We start from the raw sequence: 25885 nt of genomic DNA, 5'->3' as shown, positions 1-25885 counted from the left end.
TTTGCTTGTCCTCAAGCAAAAGAGAAGAGAGAAGAGAGGGGGAGGAAGAGAAAATTCGAATGGTGTGGTTGGAAGAGGGGAACAAACGTGTATTTATAAGGTGGGGAGGGGAGTTTTCGAAAAAAAACAGAGGAATTTGAAAGGAGATTTGAGAAGATATGAGAGGAAATTGAGAAAAGGGTGAAATTTTTGGACAATGTTTGTAATTGATTTGAAATAAATTTGAAGAAAAGGTTTTGATTTTTGAAGATTTGAAAGTGAATGATGAATGATTGAAGTGTGATTTTGTAGAAAAGTATGGGTGAGAAAAGGAAAGTTTGAAAAAATCTGATTTGGAAACAAAATTGTGGTCCCCCCACCAAGCTGGCGTTAAACGCCCAGAATGGCACCCATTCTGGCGTTTAACGCCCATTTGCTACCCCTTTTGGGCGTTTAACGCCCAGCCAGGTGCCCTGGCTGGCGTTAAACGCCAGAAATTCTTCCTCACTGGGCGTTTTTCTAAAACGCCCAGGATGCTGCACACCTGGCGTTAAACGCCCAGAATGGTGCCCATTCTGGCGTTTAACGCCCAAAATGGCACCATTCCTGGCGTTAAACGCCCAGAATGGTACCCATTCTGGCGTTTAACGCCCAAAATGCCTCTTACTGGCGTTTTTTCGCCAGTAAGCTCATTTTCTCTGCTTTTTGAGCTGAATCCTTCTGTAACTCTGTGAATTCCTTCATTTTTGATACTTGCCTCTGTAAGAACAATTCATACAACTTTCCAATGACTGGGTTGCCTCCCAGCAAGCGCTTCTTTACTGTCTTTAGCTGGACTTTCATTGAGAATCACTCAAGTCTCAGTTTTGAGCATTCCTGCTCAAAATTTCCTTCAAGATAGTGTTTGATTCTCTGTCCATTAACAATGAACTTCTTATCAGAATCAATATCCTGAAGCTCAACATATCCATATGGTGACACTCCTGTAATCACATATGGACCCCCCCCAACGGGATTTGAGTTTTCCTGGAAACAGTTTGAGCCTAGAGTTGAAGAGCAGAACTTTTTGTCCTGGCTCAAAGACTCTGGTTGACAATTTCCTGTCATGCCATTTCTTTGCCTTTTCCTTATAAATTTTTGCATTTTCAAAGGCATTGAGTCTGAACTCCTCTAGCTCATTCAGCTGTAGCAGTCTTTTTTCACCAGCTAACTGTGCATCCATGTTTAGGAATCTGGTTGCCCAGTAGGCTTTATGTTCCAGTTCCACAGGCAAATGGCAGGCCTTCCCATACACCAATTGGTATGGAGAGGTGCCTATAGGAGTCTTGAATGCTGTTCTGTATGCCCACAGAGCATCATCCAAGCTCTTTGCCCAATCCTTTCTTCGGGCCATTACAGTCCGCTCTAGGATTCTTTTTAGTTCTCTGTTAGAGACCTCTGCTTGCCCATTTGTCTGTGGATGATACGGAGTTGCCACTTTATGGCTGATTCCATATCTAACCATAGCAGAGTATAGCTGTTTATTGCAGAAATGAGTGCCCCCATCACTGATTAGCACTCTGGGAACGCCAAATCTGCTGAAAATGTTCTTCTGGAGGAATTTCAGTTCGGTCTTAGTATCATTAGTGGGCGTAGCAATTGCTTCTACCCACTTAGATACATAGTCCACTGCCACCAGAATGTAAGTGTTTGAGTATGATGGTGGGAATGGCCCCATGAAGTCAATTCCCCATACATCAAACAGCTCTATCTCTAATATCCCTTGTTGAGGCATGGCATATCCATGAGGCAGGTTACCAGCTCTTTGGCAACTGTCACAGTTACACACAAACTCTCGGGAATCTTTATAGAGAGTAGGCCAGTAGAAGCCGCACTGGAGAACTTTAGTGGCTGTTCGCTCACTTCCAAAATGTCCTCCATACTGTGATCCATGGCAGTGCCATAGGATCCTCTGTGCTTCTTCTCTGGGTACACACCTGCGGATCACTCCGTCAGCATATCTCTTAAAGAGATATGGTTCATCCCAAAGGTAGTACTTGGCATCTGAAATTAATTTCTTTTTCTGCATGTAACTGTACTCTTTGGGTATGAACCTCACAGCTTTATAGTTTGCAATGTCTGCAAACCATGGAGCTTCCTGAATGGCAAATAATTGCTCATCTGGGAAAGTCTCAGAAATCTCAGTAGAAGGGAGGGACGCCCCAACTACTGGCTCTATTCTGGACAGATGATCAGCTACCTGATTCTCTGTCCCTTTTCTGTCTCTTATTTCTATATCAAACTCTTGCAGAAGCAACACCCATCTGATAAGCCTGGGTTTTGAATCCTGCTTTGTGAGTAAGTATTTAAGAGAAGCATGGTCAGTGTACACAATCACTTTGGATCCTACTAGGTAGGATCTAAACTTGTCAATGGCATAAACCACTGCAAGTAATTCTTTTTCTGTGGTTGTGTAATTCTTCTGTGCATCATTTAGAACACGGCTGGCATAATAAATGACATGCAGAAGTTTATTATGCCTCTGTCCCAACACTGCACCAATGGCATGATCACTGGCATCACACATTAATTCAAATGGTAATGCCCAATCTGGTGCAGAGATAACTGGTGCTGTGACCAGCTTAGCTTTCAGGGTCTCAAATGCCTGCAGACACTCATTATCAAAGATAAATGGAGTGTCAGCAGCTAGCAGATTACTCAGAGGTTTGGCAATTTTCGAAAAATCCTTAATAAACCTTCTGTAGAATCCTGCATGTCCCAGAAAGCTTCTGATTGCCTTAACATTGGCAGGTGGTGGTAATTTTTCAATTACCTCTACCTTTGCCTTATCCACCTCTATTCCCCTGCCTGAAATTTTGTGCCCAAGGACAATTCCTTCAGTCACCATAAAGTGACATTTCTCCCAGTTTAAAACCAGGTTAGTCTCTTGGCATCTTTTCAGGACAAGTGATAGGTGGTTAAGACAGGAGCTAAATGAGTCTCCATATACTGAGAAGTCGTCCATGAAGACTTCCAGAAATTTCTCTACCATATCTGAGAAGATAGAGAGCATGCACCTTTGGAAGGTTGCAGGTGCATTGCACAGACCAAAAGGCATTCTCCTATAGGCAAACACGCCTGAAGGGCAGGTGAATGCTGTTTTCTCTTGGTCCTGAGGGTCTACTGCAATTTGGTTGTAGCCTGAATAGCCATCCAAAAAGCAGTAATAATCATGGCCAGCTAGTCTTTCTAGCATTTGGTCTATGAATGGTAAAGGAAAATGATCCTTTCTGGTGGCTGTATTGAGCCTTCTGTAGTCAATACACATGCGCCACCCTGTGACTGTCCTTGTGGGAACCAGTTCATTTTTTTCATTATGAACCACTGTCATGCCTCCCTTTTTGGGAACAACTTGGACAGGGCTCACCCAGGGGCTATCAGAAATAGGATAAATGATCCCAGCCTCTAGTAATTTAGTGACCTCTTTCTGCACCACTTCCTTCATGGCTGGATTTAGCCTCCTCTGTGGTTGAACCACTGGTTTGGCATTATCCTCCAACAGGATCTTGTGCATGCATCTAGCTGGGCTAATGCCCTTAAGATCACTTATGGACCACCCAAGAGCTGTCTTGTGTGTCCTTAGCACTTGAATCAGTGCTTCCTCTTCCTGTGAATTTAAAGCAGAGCTTATAATCACTGGAAAAGTGTCACCCTCTCCCAGAAATGCATATTTCAAGGATGATGGTAATGGTTTGAGTTCAGGCTTGGGAGGCTTATCCTCCTCCTGAGGAATTTTCGAAAATTCCTTTACTTCCTCTAGTTCTTCTTGATCAGGTTGAGCATCTTTGAAAATGTCCTCAAGCTCTGATTCTAGGCTTTCAGCCATATTGATCTCTTCTACCAGAGAATCAATAATGTCAACGTCCATGCAGTCTTCTGGTGTGTCTGGATGCTGCATAGCTTTCACAGCATTCAACTTGAACTCATCCTCATTGACTCTCAGGGTTACTTCCCCTTTATGTACATCAATGAGAGTTCGTCCAGTTGCTAGGAAAGGTCTTCCTAGAATGAGAGTTGCACTTTTGTGCTCCTCCATTTCCAGCACCACAAAGTCAGTTGGAAAGGCAAATGGCCCAACCTTGACAATCATGTCCTCTATTATGCCTGATGGGTGTTTAATGGAACCATCAGCAAGTTGGAGGCATATCCTGGTTGGTTTGACTTCTCCAGTCAACCCAAGCTTTCTGATAGTGGATGCAGGTATTAGATTGATGCTTGCTCCAAGATCACATAGGGCTATCTTGGTGCAGGCGCCCTCTAATGTGCAGGGTATCATAAAGCTTCCAGGATCTTGAAGCTTTTCTGGTAAGCTTTTCAAAATGACTGCACTGCATTCTTCAGTGAGAAACACTTTTTCAGTTTCTCTCCAATTCTTCTTATGGCTTAAGATCTCTTTCATGAACTTAGCATAAGAGGGTATTTGCTCAAGTGCCTCTGCAAACGGAATCTTTATTTCAAGAGTCCTTAGATAGTCTGCAAAGCGGGCAAATTGCTTATCCTGTTCCGCTTTGCGGAGTTTCTGAGGATAAGGCATCTTGGCTTGATATTCTTCAACCTTAGATGCTGCAGGTTTATTCCTTACAGAAATGGTTGAAGAGGCCTTGTTAGGGGGATAATCATCAGAACTCTCAGGTGCCTGATTCTCCTTGGGCGTTTGAACGCCAGGAGTGGATGAAGTTTGGGCGTTAAACGCCAACTTCTCCCCCTTTTCTGGCGTTTGAACGCCAGAACTGGGCAGGGAATGGGCGTTTAACGCCAGCTTTCCTCCCTGTTCTGGCGTTTGAACGCCAGTATTGGGCAAGGAATGGGCGTTTAACGCCAACTTTCCTTCCCTTTCTGGCGTTTGAACGCCAATAATATTCCTCTCTGGGCTCTTACTGTCCTCAGAGGGATTTTGAACAGTGGCTTGGTCATCCTCTGTCAACTGTTCCTTAATTGACTTCTTGCTCTTTTGAGCAGTGGCATTCAGTGTTTTCCCACTCCTCAGTTGAACTGCTTGACATTCTTCTGTTATTTGTTTAGATATTTGCTGTTTTGCTTGATTCAACTGCAGTTCTATGCTCTTGTTAGCAACCTTAGTATCATGGAGCATTTCTTTAAATTCTGCTAACTGTTCTGTCATCAGGAGCAATTGTTGATTAAGCTCATTCATCTGTTCTTGAGGATCAGGATCATTGACTACTGCCATGACCTCTTCTTGTGGAACGAATTCCTTGCTAGAATATAAGTATTGGTTTCTAGCAACAATGTCTATAAGCTCTTGAGCTTCTTCAATTGTCTTTCTCATGTGTATAGATCCACCAGCTGAGTGGTCTAAAGACATCTGAGCTTTTTCTGTAAGCCCATAGTAGAAAATGTCTAACTGTACCCACTCTGAAAACATTTCAGAGGGACATTTTCTTAGCATACCTCTATACCTCTCCCAGGCATCATAAAGGGATTCATTATCCTCTTGTTTAAAGCCTTGGATGTCCAGCCTTAGCTGTGTCATCCTTTTTGGAGGGTAAAAATGATTCAGGAATTTGTCTGACAACTGTTTCCATGTCTTTATGCTTGCTGTAGGTTGGTTATTCAACCACCTTTTAGCTTGATCTTTTACAGCAAATGGAAACAGTAATAGTCTGTAGACATCCTGATCTACCTCTTTATCATGTACTGTGTCAGCAATTTGTAAAAACTGTGCCAGAAACTCAGTAGGTTCTTCCTGTGGAAAACCGGAATACTGGCAATTTTGCTGCACTATGATAATGAGTTGAGGATTTAGTTCAAAGCTGCTTGCTTTGATGGGAGGTGTACAGATGCTACTCCCATATGCAGCTGTACTGGGGTTGGCATAGGACCCCAGAGTCCTTCTGGACTGATTAATTCCACTTAAGTCCATAATGGACAAAAGGGAAATGATAACAATTGCAAAGAGATAAATTTTGTTTGTTTTTTTTTGGAAATAACCAAAAAATAGAAATAAAAACAAAAAGGAAATTTAAAATAAAAATTCGAAAGTCAAAAGGAAAATAAAATAAGATTTTGAAAATTAGAAAGAAAATAAGATCAAAGCAAATTGAGAACTGAATCAATTAGTTAATTAAAAAGATTTTGAAAACAGCGATTAAGAAGATATGATTGAAAAGTTTGTATGAAAAAGATTTGATTTTTTTAAAAAGAGGAAAGAGAAAAACACAAAATGACACCAAACTTAAAATTTTAGAAAATCAAACACTAATTTTTTTCGAAAATTTTAAAGGAAAAACACAAAGAGGACACCAAACTTAGAACTTTTATGAATCAAAAAGGGACTAAGAACAAGAAAAAAAAATTCGAAAATCACAAGAAAAACAACAGCATGCAATTGACACCAAACTTAAAATATGAAACTAGACTCAACTAAAAGACTCTAAACCAACAAAAATAACACAGTCCTAATCTAAGCAACAAGATAAGCCGTCAGTTGTCCAAACTCGAACAATCCCCGGCAACGGCGCCAAAAACTTGGTGCACGAAATTGCAATAACACTTTTGCAATCCCGCACAACTAACCAGCAAGTGCACTGGGTCGTCCAAGTAATACCTTGCGTGAGCAAGGGTCGATCCCACGGAGATTGTCGGCTTGAATCAAGCTATGGTTATCTTGTAAATCTTAGTCAGGATATCAGAAATTATCAGGATTGATTGTGAAAAGCAAAAGAACATGAAATGGTTACTTGTTTTGCAGTGATGGAGAATAGGTTGAGGTTTGGAGATGCTCCATCTTCTGAATCTCTGCTTTCCTACTGTCTTCTTCATCAAACACGCAAGTCTCCTTCCATGGCAAGCTGTGTGTAGGGTTTCACCGTTGTCAGTGGCTACCTCCCATCCTCTCATTGGAACGATTCCTAATGCCCTGTCACGGCACGGCATTCCATATGTCGGTTCTCAATCAGACCGGAGTAGAATCCAGTGATTCTTTTGGCGTCTGTCACTAACGTCCCGCCTTCAGGAGATTGAAGCACGTCACAGTCATTCAGTCATTGAATCCTACTCAGAATACCACAGACAAGGTTTAGACCTTCCGGATTCTCTTGAATGCCGCCATCAGTCTAGCTTATACCACGAAGATTCCGATAAAAGAATCCAAGAGATAACTACTTAATCTAAGGTAGAACAGAGGTGGTTGTCAGGCACATGTTCATAGTTGAGAATGATGATGATTGTCACTGATCATCACATTCATCCGGATTAAGAACAAGTATTATCTTAGAATGGAAGCAAGCATGATTGAATGAGAAACAGTAGTAATTGCATTAATCCATCAAGACACAGCAGAGCTCCTCACCCCCAACCATGGGGTTTAGAGGCTCATACTGTGGAAAGAAATGTGTACAAAAATGTTATGAGGTATATGGTACGGATACAATGTCAAAAGATCCTATAAGTAGTAAACTAGTGTCCTAAGGTTTACAGAAATGAGTAAATGACAGAAAAATCCACTTCCGGGCCCACTTGGTGTGTGCTTGGGCTGAGCATTGAAGCTTTTATGTGTAGAGACGTTTTCTGGAGTTAAACGCCAGTTCTCATGCCAGTTTGGGCGTTTAACTCCAAGTTTTATGCCAGTTCCGGCGTTTAACGCTGGAATTTCTGAGGCCGGTTTGCTACGCAGGTTTGGGCCATCAAATCTTGGGCAAAGTATGGACTATTATATATTGCTGGAAAGCCCTGGATGTCTACTTTCCAACGCCGTTGAGAGCGCGCCAATTGGGCTTCTGTAGCTCCAGAAAATCCGCTTCGAGTGCAGGGAGGTCAGAATCCAACAGCATCTGCAGTCCTTTTCAGTCTCTGGATCAGATTTTTGCTCAGAACCTTCAATTTCAGTCAGAAAATACCTGAAATCACAGAAAAACACACAAACTCATAGTAAAGTCCAGAAAAGTGAATTTTAATTAAAAACTAATAAAAATATACTAAAAACATACTAAAAACAATGCCAAAAAGTGTACAAATTATCCGCTCATCACTTACCTTGCATGCATTCCATAAACTGGCGAAGAACCCAAATATATGACTCCTGCGATTCGCAGGAGACCATTGCTGTTCCAAATACGCATGTCTGGTTGTGATGGTTTACTCCGGAAAAGACTACAACGGGTAGGTTGTACTTGTTGCGGCCATACGTAGCGTCGAATGCTAGCACATCGCCGAAAATCCCATAATCTTCCTGGCAACGACCGTCGCTCCAAAACAAGTTGCATAGGTGTTGCCCTGCCCCCAACTTGTAACGCCAAAACATTTTCCCATCCATGCCTGCCACACCTTCCAAGTACCTAATAGCCGCACTTATATCTCCGCCTTGCAGACCTCTCTGTTTCCGTATCTCATTATACATATCTTGCTTTGTGAATGTTACCAGATTAAAACCCCCTAGTTGTGCTGCGAAAGACTCATAAATCTTAGGTATGCTAATCCCAATCTCCCTCATGCTTGTTAGTTGAGCAACTTCTACCTCAGATATCTTCCTGTGTGACCGCAGATAATCAACAAGCTTCCCATACGCAAGTTCGTGGTTATGCTCCTCGACAAAACGCGATACATACCACCTCCCACTACCGTCTTTCCTCTTTATCCTCATCTCCGCCATGCATCCGCATCGGGTTACTACCTTATGCTCCCTTTTGCGATCAACCTTTTCCAACCATTTCTTCTCTCAAAATCCTTGCCTATTACAAACAAAAGTGTACCGCACGATCTCTCCGGCAGTGTTTCTAACAGTCTTGCCTCGCCGTGATGCAAAGCCCTTTAGTCGGCTGTAATTGTTATAGAAGCCGCCTGCCTCCTGAGGTGAAGAGAACTCCATTTCAAGAACATTTTCTGCTCGCAACCCATCCAAACCCAAAAATCCGGGCAACATTGAAGCCCCCCTCCTTCCCAATCGGATAACTCAGCATCTTCCTCCACTCTAGTATCAAACATTGTGTCCTGAAAAATTAAGACAAACATTTTCGCTACCAACTACATTAGGTGGAATGAATTGTGTTTAAATATTGCATATCCATGCATATTAACGCTCTTGCCCATCAAAGCCTTTCATTTTAAATTAGTTTCAAAGTAAATTTTGCAAATGCACTGTTCATAGGCACTGACATGGTTATTAATTCAACCCTGAAAACTTGACCTGACAAACTCCTTTCAGGATTATAAAATCAATATAATTATAACATTGTCATGTTATAATTTAACATACAGTTTACCCAACCATCATAATGGTTGGCCACAACAAGATCTTCATGCCATTCTATCTAATAAAGGATTTGCTTGTCAACGTTCATTGTCACAGATGTAAGTAGTGCATTTTTCTTTAAAATGTGAAAGTTCGATTTTGCAAACTAAACAAATACTACAGCCACGGCAAACTTAACATAAAAACACCAATCTAGCATTTCTTCAACGCATCAGACTCATCACATCATAGTCACCATTCCCCTCTAATTAGATCCCACTAACACACTATAAAAACAGAATGGCACGTATACCCATCGTACCTGTGGATTCGACCCACCACCGTTGCCCTCCATCCAGTAATCCGCAAGAGGCTCATTCCACATACACGCATCCTTCCAAATCTTGCTACTCGATGCCATTATTACCTAAAAGACAAACATGTCAAACTGTAACAAACAATAAACTAGGGATGGCACAAACTTCGTTGGCAACTTACCTAGATAAAAAAACCCTTACTTTACCGACTCATCTACTATCCAACATGATTCCAACATCCTCACAGTCCCCACTTGCCAACTCCAAACACAGACTTGCAAAAACACCACATGCATTACAACTAGGTCACAGAGAACCAAACACATTCACCACTACCTCCTAACATTGCTACCAATACAGCTACAAACCAAGTTGTCACAAAAAAAATACCGAAAGATTTTACACAAAAAAATAGAATTGTATAAAGCATTCTTTGCAGCAGCAAATTCAGGGGTTTGTCACGGGATTAAGCAACAAACTCGGTAGATTCTTCTTTTTTCACAACACAATTTATGCTCATACACCTAATGAGGTCGACAATGCGGTTGAAACAACACCATCAGAATTTTCAAGGACAACACCGCCAGATTTCGGTAGTAAAATTTCCATTATTTTAGTCACAGGTTAAACTTTCAAAAACAAAGTCACGATGGAGAAATTAAATTGAAAACAAAATGAAAATTGCCAGACTGAGTCTCGAAGGTGGACGGACTTACACAGGGCGATGGGAACACCACGTCTACTCACACCCTAAACCCTAGAACTTCAACTCAAACCAACAAATTAAGGCGACTATCATTTTGCCCAACACATTTAATTCTAATAACTTTCAACCGCAAAAACAGCATCCCTTTCAGCTAACACATAACATTACTTCAACAACGATAAAAACATTGGGCTACAGATTCAATATAGGTTAATGAAATCGAAAATTAATTGAAAATAATTTAACATGGCTAAGGGACGCTTACTTGCTCGGATGACTAACGACGGCGATGCTTGATGAGAAACTAAACTGATGGGATAAGCAAAGTGACAACAACCACCACCACCCAACGGACCGGTTGCTGGTTTTGTCTGCTGGCCCTTCCGGGAAAGCAACAGCAGGCAGACAGCGACTGACTTTCAGAGCCTCACGGCCTACCGCAACGAGCTCCACCCACCACCGGTGACGAACGACCTCCACCCCAAATAAATTTGTCCCCAGTTAAGACCTAACCAATCTGAGGATGCCTACACTATTTCCTCTAATGTTTGATCTTCTTAGGCCCACTACTGCCCCGCCAAGAACGTCAACCAAAAAACTCTAGCCCACCAACATTGTACATCGGCTGGCTCAGCTATAAATTGGCTTCAGTTTTTCTTTCAGCTGATGGCACCTACCTACTCCTATGGTGACATTTAAATTTATTGTAGGGATATAATGGATATTCCATGAGATGCTACAAGACAAAATGTTAACATTTAACCTGACCATACATGGATCTTCAGAGTTCCAATAAAGGTGCCTGGACCATTTGAAAAGTTTCCAATATTATATACTTGTTTAGTACAAGAGACTGGTCAGCATTTTCTTTTCTTTTCTTTTTCTCCCTCAGATAGTACACAGAATTTTGTCTATACCTAAATTTATCAGTACAAAACAAGTAATATTCTAAGCTTAAAATCTACACTTTTAGGTAATAAAAAGTCATCATTATACATTAGAAACTTCAAGCTGTATAGTGATATTATTTTATACTATTCATAACCAATTAGAACGGGTGAGGTGACCAAATTTCTAATATTTTGTTTTGTCAGAACTCTCAAAGTCCTTATTCATGCTTTTCCAGCTGCATGCATCAGCCCTTATACGAAGTACAAAATTCGAAATTCCAAAATATCCGCTTTGTATGGACAATTTCCCTTACAAAACAGACATATCTAACATAAACTGACTATAGAGGAAATTTCTAGCTTATATGGAAGCCCAAACCTTTCCAAACTTCTTTTTTATTTTAAACGGGACCGAAGCTCAAAACACGAAACACTACACAATTATATCGCAGGGCATATTTGAAGCTACTCTCAAGTAGCTTGGTACCCTCATTGTGCATAATCAACCATGTTTAAACTAAGTTTACACTTCATCCGACCAAAACAAAAAAAAAACAAAAAAACTAAGTTTACACTTCTAATTAATTAACAAAATTAGATAGCTATTGAGAAATTCATCAAACTGTAGAATGATACTGCATCAGACTACTGATAATTTCAACGACTCAATCTAAAACACTTTATAGACTCAATATCATAGCTTCAAATACCAATATTGTTACTTGAGTTCTTGATATTCTTAAACCAAAAAAAAAAATACTTTCAACATATTAAAAATTTATGGTAGATACTCTAACAAAGACTTTATAATTGTCTTCATGCAAAAATATTTTTTTTCTCTTCTAGAATGATAGATTATAAGATTAGATTTCGATATGTTATAAAAGTGTTGTTTTTGTTTAAAATGTGGTTAAATAAATAAATCACACTTTTAAACAAAATATTTTTATAAAAAGATATTTTTAGCATTTTTTATTTGAGTAGGTATCAAAATTTATATAAGTTAACAATTAATCTCTACATCCAAGTCATTTAACCGCCAAGTTCAACCAAGTAGTTTTATTCTAATTCACCTCCACGCACCACTATCTCTAACAAATTTTTGACTTAACACGCAAATATATATAGATGCCTTTTTCATGCGTATTTCATTTTCTTCTCCGAATTTTCTCAGCGTTTTCTGTGTTCTCTAAGTTCTCTTCTATCTCTGCGTTTCTCTTCCTTCTTTATGTTCTCTTCGTTCTCTGTATTCTCTTCGTTCAAAATCAATGCTCTTTTATCTGATTTGAAGATTTGGATCAAAGTTTTTGAAATCAAGTTGGGAAATCAGTTTTGAACATGTATTTCATTTTTGAAGACAATGAATGATTCAAGTTCAGACTGTCAATTGAACCAGGGCGAATTGGATTATTGTTTTGAATCAAATCAAGTAGTTGAGGTGTGGTTCGAATCTAGTTAATATAGTTCACTGGTAGTTTATGATTCTGTAGTTGAATCATTTTTTTGTTTGTGAAAATTATTGTTCATGGCTGATGGTTTGAACTTGAATGTAATGTACGAGTTCTGAATCTGAATTATTATTTCGATGAATCTGTTCCGTTACCAGTTTTGGTGTATTTAAAATTATAAATTTGTGTATTTTGGAAATGCTTTCGGTGTATTTTCAAGTTCAGAATGTCAATTGAATCAAGGCGAATTGTATTATTGTTTTGAATCGAATCAAGTGGCTAAAGTATGGTTCGAATCTAGTTAATGTAGTTCATTAGTAGTTTATGATAATGTAGTTGAATAATTTTATTTTTGTTTGTGAAAATTGTTGTTCATAGTTGATGGTTTGAATTTGAATGTAATGTATGAGTTCTGAATCTGAATTATTATTTTGATGAATATGTTCCTGGTTTCAGTGTATTTAGAATTATAAATTGGTGTATTTTGGAAATGATTTCGGTGTATTTTCAAGTTCAGACTGTCAACTGCGAATTGTATTATTGTTTTGAATCGAATCAAGTGGTTGAGGTGTGATTCGAATTTAGTTAATGTAATTTGTTAGTAGTTTATGATTCTGCAGTCAAATAATTTTATTTTTTGTATGTGAAAATTTTTGTTCATAGTTGATGGTTTGAATTTGAATGTAATGTACGAGTTCTGAATCTAAATTATTATTTTGATAAATCTGTTTCATTCCTAAATTCAGTGTATTTTGAATTATAAATTAGTTTATTTTGGAAATGTTTTCGGTATATTTTCAGTTTTTGTGGGATGTTGATGAGCAGCTTGTGCCAAAGATTGAGATGACTTTTAACACGCTTGAAAAAGTTAAAAAATTCTTCAAAGATTATTCTAAAACTTATTTAAATCAAGAATGCACGGAATTACTTAATGATAACTCAAAACTCTTTCTTCTCCTTCTTCTTCATTATCATCATCTTCTCTTTCTTGTTTTACATTCTCATTATTTTTCTTATTTTACTCTCTTAACAAGAATAAAAACAAGAAAAAATCAAACAAAAAAAAAGAAGAAACACATAATGGTGTTAAATCAGTAGGAAGAAAAGGAACCTACATTTATTCAACTAAATAAAATTGCAATACATATGTTCATTCAAATCTAATATGAGAAGCGATGCTCCTAAAAGAAGAAATAAGAGCAACAGAAAAAAGAAAGAAAGAAAGAAAGAAGAATAAAAAGAAGAAAAAAATACAGCATTAAAAAATATATGTTTGTACTTTCGTAGAAAAATTTCGGTATAAAAATTAAGAAATATATGTGTTATTGTTAAGAAATTTCGGTGTTATTTGTTCTGATAAATTCTGCATAATTCAAAACTCTTCTTCTTCCTCTTTCTCATCTTTTGGTTCGTTTTCTTCTTCTTTTTCATCTTTTTTTCTTCATCTTCTCTTTTTTATTTTATTTTTTCATAATTCTTATTTTTTACTCTCTTTAGAGAAATAAAACCAAGAAAAAATTAAAAAAAAAGAATAAATGACAGCAATAACATAAAAAAGAAGAGGAGAAGAAGAAACAAAAATAAAATACAGCAACATAACAACAGTATAAGAAGACATTTTTATATTTGTAGTAAAATTTTTGTGTTTTTGTAGCAATATTTCGGTGTTAAAATTAAGAAATTTTGATGGTTTTTTTTTTGTTTCTGGCAAGAATTCAATCCAATAAATGTGAACCTACATCCATTCAACTAAATAAAATTGTAATATAATACAAACATGCAAATTCATATAATTTTAATGCTATCTTGTGATCTTTTAGTATGTGATGTGGAATTTAAAGTCCACAAACTAACCGGCAAGTGCACCGGGTCGTACCAAGTAATACCTCAGGTGAGTGAGGATCGATCCCACGAGGATTGATGGATTAAGCAACAATGGTTAAATGATTTACTTAGTTAGACAAACAGAAAAGAGTGTTGAGAGAGTTCAAAAGCATTAATAGTAAATTCAAAATATCAGAAAGCAAACAGTAAACAAGTTGTGAATAATATATGGAGAAACAGTTAAGGCTTCAAAGTTATCTATTTTTCGGATTGACTTTTCTTACTAACTATTTTAATCATGCAAGATTTCATTCATGGCAAATTATATGTGACTAAACCCTAATTCCTTAGACATTTTTAGTCTCCTCTAAAATTCATCAACCGCCAATTCCTTGGTCACTTAATTCTAATTAGAGGGTGAAGTTCAATTCTAGTTTATATATATGCCACAAAAATTCTAATTACCTAAATATAAAAGGATTATATGTCACATATCCCGTTAAGTCCAGATAATTAGAAATTTAGGAGAATATGTTTTCAAGCTGTTGTTCAGGTAAAGAGCTTTTCCAAGTTATACAAGAACTCAATTAGAACAAGGGTCATACTTCCGTTCCACCCAAATTCATAAGATAAAAAACGAAAATAATTCTTGAAATATAAATCAATACATGAATTAAAATAGAAAAATAATAGTATCAATCCATACAATAGGTAGAGCTCTTAACCTTAACAGTGGATGCTTAGTTGCTCATGGTTCAGAGAGAAAACTAGGATTTTGAAAAACTGTAAATTGCGGAATGAGGTAGAAGAGAAGAGATTACAGCCTGAAGGGCTGATTTTTTTCTCTTTTATATTTAATCATAATTAATGTAAAATATATTTTCTAAACTAAATAATATCTTTTCCTAATTATAAATAAAATAAAATTTAATCAAAACTAATTAGCTACTCGTACAAGCCCTTGGACGTACATGGGGACCACTGGAGTATTGAGGATCCACGCTAAACTTGGGAAATTTCAAGTTCAGCGTGGATGAGGCAGTGTTGATTTATTGGCTTTCCCTTGAGTCCATGCTGAACTTGGGAATTCTCAAGTTCAGTGTGGATGATGTGTGCTTCATCCTTTGTGCGTTGGACTCCACGCTGAACTTGAGCTTTTCTCAAGTTCAGCGTGGAGAAGGCAGAGTGAAATGGAAGAAAATGGTATACTATTAAATATTGTTGGAAAGTTCTGAAAGTTAGCTTTCTAATGTCACTAAAATCACGTCAATTGGATCTCCTTAGCTCAAGTTATTTCTGTTTGAGTGCAAGGAGGTCAGGGTTGACAGCATCATTCTCTTTCTTCCTTTTCTGCTATAAAACTCCGTCAAATCTATCCAAATGCAATTTGAAATAAACAAAAATTACAAACAACTCAAAGTAGCATTCATAGTGGCTAAAGGTAATTAAATCTTGATTAAACTCAACAATTTGAATTCAAATTCACTAGAAAAAGATAGAGAAATGTTCACGCATCAGTATGCAATTTAATTTTTAAATTTATTCAATTAAATAAGATTGTAATACATGTTTATTCAAGTCTAATATAAAAAGCAATACTCCTAAAAGAAGTAAGAATAACAATTCAAAACTACTACTCCTCCTCCTCCTTATCATCATCATCATCATCATAATAATAAGAAGAAAAAAAAGCAACACTAGAGAAGCTGTATTTTTGTAGTTAAATTTCGGTGTCAAAATTAAGAAGTGTTGATATTATCGTTAAGAATTTTGGTATTATTTTCTAATAAATTTTGCATAATTCAAAACTTCTCGTCCTCTTTTTCTTCGTTATCAGCATCTTCTTCTTATTTTCTTGTCTCACATTCTCATAATTCTTCTTGTTTTACCCTCTTAACAAGAACAAAAACAAGAAAAAGAGAAGAAAAATCAAACAAAGAAAAAGAAGACATACATAATGCTGCAAAAAATCACCAAAAAAATGAAAAGAAAAAAGGAAAAAAACGCAGCAACTGCATGCAGAGAAGAAGAAGGAACGTGAAGAAGAAGAAATGCGCGATGCCGCTGGGAGTTGGAGCATGTCTACACGCTCTCACTAATGAAACCAGTTTTCGTTAGGTTTAAACCAACTTAGTTGCCAAAAAAATATGGATGTGTGGCGGGACTGATAAGTTAATTTTTTTTTAACTCCCAACCGATTTTTTTTTGTGATTGATAATAAAACAAAGAGAAACAAGAACAACATAAAAATAATCCCACAAAGGGAAAAACAAAACTAAGCTAAATCAGAAAACAAAACATACATAAGTTCCATGCCAGGTTCAAGCCACTCGGTGTACTCAATGTCGTGCATAGCACCCAACTTAGCCAACCAGTCAGCTACCTGATTTGCCTCACGACGTACATGCTCAAAACAAATAATCCAGCATCTAACAAGTAGGTCATAGATTTTATCCACAAGTTCTTTATCTCCAACATGCTGCAAATCGAAATTGTTATGAAGCAAAATGAAGACGTCAAGACAGTCAGTTTGGCAAACCACATCTTTATAGCCACATTCCCAAGCTTAAACCAGCCCACATCAAATAGCAAACAATTCACAATGAAAGATGCTCCAAGGGAGAAGAAGACCAAACATCCCTTGATCCAAGAACCAGTCGAATCCCTAAGAATGCAGCCAAATCCAACCACATCCTTGAAGACATGAACGCTAGCATCACAATTAATCATAATGACATTAGAGGGAGGAGAAGCCCAGCAAACACGCAAGTCATGGGATATGTTGTTGTAATGTGCGTCATTCATATGATCATGGGCAGTTTGGTGTGCAAGAAACGCAATCTTTTTGGCAAACCAATGCTCATCAGAATTAAACACTACATGACATCTACATTTACTTCTCCATATCCACCATATACCTGCTGCAGCCATGCAATCCTTATCAACCATAACTTTACGGCACCAATCTTCAAAAGATAAAAAGGGCCCATAAAACAAAATACCAGGATCAAGGATGGACCACACTTCTTTCGAAAAGGACAACCAAAAAAACAATGAAAGATGGTTTCAGCCCCCTGATGACACCTCGGGAATTTCTCAGAAATGGTGAGATTTATCTTCATCCGAAAAGTCTCAGTTGGCAAGGCTTCATGGAGGGAGAGCCAAATAAGAACTTTAACCTTTTTAGCTATAGGCATTTTCCAAATCCAAGTCCAATCTATACTATCATTCCAAGAAAAACTTCTCTTAGCAAGCCAATAATAACCCTCCCTTGCACTGTATATTTTTGAAGCTGCAGATTTCCAAAACCAGCCAACCTCAGAGCTACTTGCATCAGGAGGGTTTAAATTTTTAATACCTTCATGAATATAATGCGGGATAGGAGTGGCCAGAAAGTTTAAATTCCATTTATTGTTCTGAACAATATCCCCCAAAGTGAGCTCCCAATCACTGATATGAATGTAAGGAAGGATCTCTCCAAGAATGCCAGAAGGATCCAGTGATCATGCCATAGAGATTAAGAAGTATTGCCACAACTCCACTTGAAACCATCTTTTAGAACATTAAAAGCTTTGTAAATGCTCTTCCAACAATGAGTTACCTGATTTGAAAGAGGGAGAGTATTGTTTGAAGAATTCTGTAAGTACTTATCAATTATAAACTTCACCCACATAGTATCTTTACAACTTACCAGCTGCCACACAAGTTTACCAAGCAGTTAAAAGTTAATGCATCTGGTTTCTTTAATATCAAGGCCTCCCAACTTCTTAGGAGCTATAACCTGATCCCATTTGACAAGACTAAGCGCTCTTTTCTCAGCTTGACCCTTCCAAAGAAATTGCCTCATCAAAGAATTAATTTTGTTAGAGGCATCAATCGGAAGAAGAGATACTTGCATATGGTACACAGGAATAGAGGACATGACCGACTTAACAAGACATAATCTACCCGCTTTATTGAGAAGTCGCCCTTTCTAATTAGCATGTGATGAGCGGATATTTTATACGCTTTTTAGGGGTAATTTCATGTAGATTTTAGTATGTTTTAATTTGTTTTTAGTAGAATATTATTAGTTTTTAGGCAAAAATCATATTTCTGGACTTTACTATGAGTTTGTGTGTTTTTCTGTGATTTCAGGTATTTTCTGGCTGAAATTGAGGGAGCTGAGCAAAAATCTGAGTTAGGCTGAAAAAGGACTGCTGATGCTGTTGGATCCTGACCTCCCTGCACTCGAAATGGATTTTCTGGAGCTACAGAAGTCCAATTGGCACGCTCTCAACGGCGTTGGAAAGTAAACATCCAGGGCTTTCCAGAAATATATAATAGTCCATACTTTGTGCAAAGATAGATGACGTAAACTGGCGTTCAACGCCAGTATCATGCTGCTGTCTGGCGTCCAGCGCCAGAAACAGGTTACAAGTTGGAGTTCAATGCCAGAAACAGGTTACAACCTGGCGTTGAACGCCCAAAACAGTCCCAGGCACGTGATAAGCTTAAGCCTCAGCCTCAGCACACACCAAGTGGGCCCCAGAAGTGGATTTCTGCATCATCTATCATAGTTTACTCATTTTCTGTAAACCTAGGTTACTAGCTTACTATTTAAACAACTTTTAGAGAATTATTTTGTATCTCATGACATTTTCAAATCTGAATTTTATACACTTTGACGGCATGAGTCTCTAAACTCCATTGTTGGGGGTGAGGAGCTCTGCAGCGTCTCGATGAATTAATGCAATTGTTTTTATTTCTCCACTCAAACGTTTGTATGCTCCTATCTAAGATGTTCATTCGCGCTTAATTATAGAGAAGGTGATGATCCGTGACACTCATCATCTTCCTCAACTCATGAACGTGTGCCTGACAAACACCTCCGTTCTACATCAGATTGAATGAGCTTCTCTTAGATTCTTTAATCAGAATCTTCGTGGTATAAGCTAGAATTGATGGCAGCCATTCTTGAGGATCCGGAAAGTCTAAACCTTATCTGTGGTATTCTGAGTAGGATTCAAGGATTGAATGGCTGTGACGAGCTTCAAACTCGCGATTGCTGGGCGTGATGACAAACGCAAAAGGATCAATGGATCCTATTCCAACATGATCGAGAACCAACAGCTGATTAGCCGTGCTGTGACAGAGCATCTGGACCGTTTTCACTGAGAGGATGTGAGGTAGCCACTGACAATGGTGACACCCTACATACAGCTTGCCGTAGACGTGCTTTACAAACAATTGAGTTGAATATTACATTGCAGAAGTTCAGAGGACAAAGCATCTCCAAAACTCCAACATATTTCCCATTACTGCACAACAAGTAACGATTTTATTCTCTTTTATTTTTCCAATCTAATAATTCCAACTGATAATTTTAATTAATATCCTGACTAAGAATAATAAAATAAACATAGCTTGCTTCAAACCAATAATCTACGTGGGATCGACCCTTACTCACGTAAGGTATTACTTGGACGACCCAGTGCACTTGCTGGTTAGTTGTGCGGATTGCAAAAAGTGTGAGTGCAATTTCGTGCACCAGCATGCTTGTCCTTAATCTTCTCAATGATCTCTTGCATAGTTCTCCTAAGTGCCCTATCATGACAAATATTCACCCCCAAGATATTTTTCCAAATTTTGTGTGAAATGAATATGAGAAGGAAAAGTATATGGAACCAACTCCAAATCAGCCAAGAATGGAACAACTTAGTTAATTATAAATATAGTAATTAGTTTATTTATTTATGATTTAAAATATTGGTTATTAAATGTTTCACCACATTTAAATTAGGAGGAGATACGTTCAGTATCATTGCAACATGAATCACGGAAACTGATTCAATTAGCTTCCGTATCTTCACCCTCCTTCCCTCTCCAAATGTCTAAAACATGATAAATCAGAAAACAGATTCAGAACCATCCAATTTACAAAGAAAAGAAATATCCTAATGCCTAGCATAAGCACCATCCACGTAGAGGTTTTAGATTCACCCAGAGGCATTTGGCTGGTTTTTTGCTGAAACTATCTTGGTTCCCTAGCATTATTGATATGAGAAACCCCAAGCATGTCCTTTCTTCTCGTAGTCACAGACTTAGAACATTGAGCTTTAAACTTTGAAAGCTTAACCTTTAGGCTAGAAGATTTGCAAAAAAGATCAAGATTTCTCATAATAAGCTCCACTTGAGTTTTAATCGCTTTGCAAAAAAGAAAAGGTCATCGGCGAACATCAAGTAAGAAATTCTAGGGCTTTTTTGGTATACAGCAATAGGGATCTAAGAACTTTCAGAGACCTTGTGATTAATAAGACATGCTAGCCTCTCCATACAAAGCACAAAAAGATAAGGGGACATTGGGTGCCCTTGTCTAAGGCACCTTTGAGGACTAAAATTATTCAGATGATCCCCATTTCATAGGGTTGACAAAGAAGAGGAACTCACACACTTCATCATGAGCTGAACAATAGATTCAGAAAAATCAAAAGCACCAAGAGAATCTCCAGTCCACTCTATCATAGGCCTTTTCAAGATCAATCTTAAAAGCCATGACACCTTTCTTGGACTTAGTATGTTTCATAAAATGCATAACTTCTTGTGCAATTATGATAGTCTCAGTAGTACCCCTTCTAGGAATAAAACCTCCTTGAAGGTGGCCAACCACATCAGCTAAATAAGGATGAAAAGGAGAAACTAACACTTTCGTAATAATTTTATAAATTACATTACACAAACTAATGGGGCGAAAGTCTTTCATGAAGGAAGGAAAGTCTACCTTGGGTATAAGAACAATGAGAGTTTCGAAGACTGATGCATCAAAAAGCTCTCCCAAAAAAGCTTTATTAACAATATTTTAGATATCCATGCCAATAACATCCCAATATTGTTTGAAAAAATGGTTTGAAAATCGTCGGGGGCTGGAGCTTTAAAAAGAACCCATCTCCATGACAGTTCTTCTCACTTCCTCCAAAGTAACCGTTGTTGTAAGAGCATCACAGGCTTCAACACTCAGACTCAGCTGGGGCAGTGGAGGATTACCAAGAGCATTGATGTCGACATCCTCTTTGGTACAGAAAAGTCTTTGGAAGAAGGCATTAGCTTTTTTTTGGAGAACATTGGATTCTGTGGACCAAGTGCTATCCTCCAAGAATAACCCATGAACCTTGTTTCTTTTCCTTCGAATAATAGTTTGCAGATGAAAGTACCTAGTATTTCTATCTCTAAACTTCACCCATTGCTCACGAGACTTTTGATACCAAATAAGCTCTTTTTGAATAAGAACAGAATTAAGCTCATCATTTCTCTTTTAACCGAAGAGTTGCATCATCAACACCATCCAAGATCAATTGGATTCTATTAATCTCCTGCTCCAAAGATATTTTCTTGATGAAAACATTACCAAAAATTTTTCTGCTTAAAGTAAGGGCCTCTGATTGGACCTCCTTTAGGCTTCTGATCATATCTGGGGACCCTTTATTCCAAGCATGTTGAACAATGCTATGGAACTGAGGGTGGGTGGTCCAAACAGCTTGAAACCTGAAGGAAGGTTCGTATTTTTCTTAATTTTAGCACCAAAGCATCTCACTAAAATCGGACAATGGTCCGAATGATATCTTCCCAGAATCTCAGTGTAAGCTTCTAGAAAGAGCAAGCACCAATGATTATTACTAACAGCTCTGTCAAGTTTTTGGCAACCTCAATTTTCCCTTTGCATTTTCTATACCAAGTATAATCCTTACCAATGGCACCCATGTCCAACAGTCCACAATAGTCTAAAGTAGAAGAGAATATTTCTACTCTAACCCCATTGAAGGCCCCTCCTCTGACTTCTCTAAGATTGATAACTTCATTGACATCTCCTAACACCAGCCATGGCAGCACTGATTTATCAACCAAACTCGACAAATTATCCCAGAGCTTTTGCCTATGATGTGGTTGAGGACTTCCATATGCAGCACTATAAATCCAGGAATTCGAACCAGTTCTGATTCCAACAAAAACACAATGATCATCAATATTAAAGACATTGCACTGAGTAAACGTTTTACTCACTAAGAACCATATCCCCCCATTATGCCCTCTTGATTCAGCCACTTCAGCACTCCAAAATCCTAATATGTCCAAAAAAATTTTCATCCTCTCAAAGGGAACATGAGTTTCAATAACTACAAAAACCATTGGATTAAAGCATCTAATTAACTCCTTACAGTGAACTCGAGCTAACTTGTTTGAAGCCCTCTAACATTCCAAGCTACAATATTAAAGTTCGTACTATCCATAACACAAATGGAAGAAAATTCAGAACATACCAACACACTCAGGCCCTTTGACTTTGGGTATTCTCCTCCTCTACCATAACAGGTGCTATAGTGGTACCGACCTTCTCAGGTTGCATCTTCTTCACTAACTCCGAATTCGGCATTGTAATTGAACCTCCACTCTTCTTCTTATCATTTTGGGGTGAATTTTGAAGTGATGGTAGTCGGTGTCTCTTTCGCATCAGGAATGATGTTGATGAAGATACACATGCTTCTCCACTTTTCATGTGAATCTTAGTTAGGGTTACCACCTTAATATGTTGTCCATCTGATGCGTGAGAATCTTTTCTATCATTTCCTAGTAAATTTGTATCTGAATTGTTAAGTTTAATCAAGATTTAAATATCTTTTTGCAACTATGAATGCTACTTTGAGTTATGTGCAATTCTGTTTATTTTAAGTAGCATTCGAATGGAGTTGACAGAGTTTCTATAGAAAAAGAGAAGAAAGTGAATGATTCTGTCAACTCCGACCTCCTTGCACTCAAACCAAAATAACTTGAGCTATAGATATTCAATTGACATTATTTTAGCGGTATTCGAAAACTTTCCAACAATATATAATAGTCTATCCTTTATTCAAAATTACACTGGCATAGTGGCGCTTAACTTGGGAGCGGAAGAAAAAGCAAGTTATGAATGCAAGCTGCCATAGTACTTCAAATTCTTGAAGTTAGGCGCCAGTTCAACACACAACACACCCTGGAGGAACTGCAAGGGTGGCGTCTAACTTGGAATTTTCCAAGTTAGGCGTCAGTTCATCATCAAGGCATGGTCCCCACGCCAATTGAAGCAATGCACGAGAATTTTATTTGATTAGTGATTAAAACATTTATTTTAATTATAATTAGGAAAAGATATTATTTAGTTTTAGAAAATATATTTTACATTAATCAGGATTAGATATAAAAGGGAAAAGAATCAGCCCTTCGGGCTTTTCTTTTCTCTCTTATCGTAATCCGCACTTTACAGTTTTTCAGAATTCTTGTTTTCTCTCTGAACCATGAGCAACTAAACCTCCACTATTAAGGTTAGGAGCTCCGTTTATTGTATGGATTGATACTATTACTCTTTTATTTTAATTAATATTTTCATTTCAATTTCAAGAATTTGTTTTCGTTCTTCATCTTATGAATCTAGGTGGAACGGAAGTATGACCCTTATTCTATTTGAGTTCTTGTGAATCTTGGGAGAGTTATCTTTAGAGGATCATCTCGCTTGAAAAACAGGCTCAATTGTGGTTTTCTAGAGAGTCTCACTTGAACAACAGCTTGAAAATAATTTCTCCTAAATTTCTAATTATCTGGACTTAACGGGATACATGACATATAATCATCTTATATTTGGATAATTAGGATTTCTGTGGCACATAAACTAGTTTTGAACTTAACCCTCTAATCAGAATCAAGTGACCAAGGAATTGGCGGTTGATGAAGGTTAGAAAATAATAAAAAGGTTTAAGAAATTAGGGTTTAGTCACATATAGTTTGCCACGAATTGAATCTTGCATGATTAAAATAGTTGGTAAGAAAAGTTAATCCAAAAAATAAACATCTCTAAAACCTTAACTGTTTTCTCCATATATTTCACAACCCGTTTACTGCTTGCTTTATTAATTCTATAAATTTACTGTTTAATGCAATTGAAACCCAAATACCATTTTCTACTTGTCTGACTAAATGAATCACTTAACCTTTGTTGCTTGATCCATCAATCCTCGTGGGATCGATCCTCACTCACCTGAGGTATTACTTGGTACGACCCGGTGCACTTGCCGGTTAGTTTGTGGGTTATAAATTCTGCACCAAGTTTTTGGTGCCGTTGCCGGGGATTGACTGTGATTGACAACTATTAGTTGTTTGATTGGTTAGATTAGGCATTTTAGTTTTAATTTTATTTAATTGTTGCTCTTTAATATTCAAAAATTCTACCTAGTATTTTTCCTTAATTTCTGAAATTAAGTTTGGTGTTACCTAGTTAATTTTATTTGAATTTTCTGGTTCATTTTTTTATAAATTTCGAATTTTCTAGCTTAATTTTATTTATAATTTTCAAAAGTTTTTTGCTTTAACTAGTTAGTTGTTTTGTTTTATTTCCTTACACAGGTTACCTCATTTGGGAATTCTCTACACTCTGACATAGGGAATTCCACTTTTCTTATTTTCTGTTCATTTATGAGCAGGAACAGAGACAAGGAACCTCTTACAGATTTTGATCCTAAACTTGAAAGGACTTTGAAGTGACACTTGCAACAAGCTATACTTTACAAGGCTAGTGAAAATCTAAGTGAGACCTTTGAAAAGGAAGCTGCAGAGTCCACTATGGATCATAATCATGCTGTTAATGCCAATGTGGCAATTCCGAATGAGAATGACCAAAATAGAAGGGTGCTTGGCTCATACACTGCTCCAAATCCAAATATCTATGGGAAAAATATTGTGATGCCTCTTATAGCTGCAAACAATTTTGAACTGAAGTCTCAGTTACTCACTCTTGTGCAGCAAAATTGTCAGTATCACGGACTCCCACAGGAAGATCCAAATCAATTTATCTCTAACTTCCTACAGATTTGTGACACTGTGAAAACAAATAGAGTGAATTCTGAGGTTTACAAGCTCATGCTCTTTCCATTTGCTATGAGGGATAGAGCAAAGCTTTGGCTAGATTCTCAGCCCAAGGAGAGCCTGGACACTTGATATAAGGTAGTCACTGAATTTTTGTTAAATTCTTTTCACCACAGAAGCTGACTAAGCTAAGGGTGGAGGTTCAGACCTTCAGACAGAAAGATGGTGAGACCCTCTATGAAGCCTGGGAGAGGTATAAGCTGCTGACCAGGCAATGCCCTCCTGACATGTTTTTTAAATGGACTCAGCTGGAGATCTTTTATGAGGGCTTATGTGAAATGTCCAAAATGTATTTAGATAATTCTACAGGTGGTTCATTGCATATGAAGAAGACGCCTGAAGAGACTACTAAGCTTATTGATTTGGTTGCTAACAACCAATATCTTTACTCCTCTAATAGCAATCCTGTGAACTCTGAGACTCCTCAGTAGAAAGGTGTTTTGTTAGTAGAGGCCTTGGATGCTATTCTTGCTCAGAACAAAGTTATGTCTTAGTAGATTAATATGCTTACTCAACACTTGAGTGGGATGCAGAATTTAGCTGTTAATGCTCAGAATGCTCCTCAAGAG

General features: G+C 37.7%; 1 protein-coding gene and 1 pseudogene across 1 annotated transcript; both read right to left on the bottom strand.

Moving 5' to 3' along the window:
* Nucleotides 1-8002: 8002 nt before the first annotated feature.
* LOC130963393 (protein FAR1-RELATED SEQUENCE 5-like) lies at nucleotides 8003-8626 on the bottom strand. The gene has a single exon (XM_057889516.1). The coding sequence runs from the start codon at nucleotides 8624-8626 to the stop codon at nucleotides 8003-8005; it is 624 nt and encodes a 207-aa protein (XP_057745499.1).
* Nucleotides 8627-25454: 16828 nt separating this feature from the next.
* On the bottom strand, nucleotides 25455-25545 carry LOC130964954 (small nucleolar RNA R71; annotated as a pseudogene).
* Between the last annotated feature and the right edge of the window lie 340 nt (nucleotides 25546-25885).

This window comes from Arachis stenosperma, chromosome 2 (assembly GCF_014773155.1).
Source record: "Arachis stenosperma cultivar V10309 chromosome 2, arast.V10309.gnm1.PFL2, whole genome shotgun sequence".
Taxonomy (NCBI): domain Eukaryota; kingdom Viridiplantae; phylum Streptophyta; class Magnoliopsida; order Fabales; family Fabaceae; genus Arachis; species Arachis stenosperma.
Note: the sequence above shows the minus strand (reverse complement) of the source record. Positions and strands in the feature narration are given on the sequence as shown.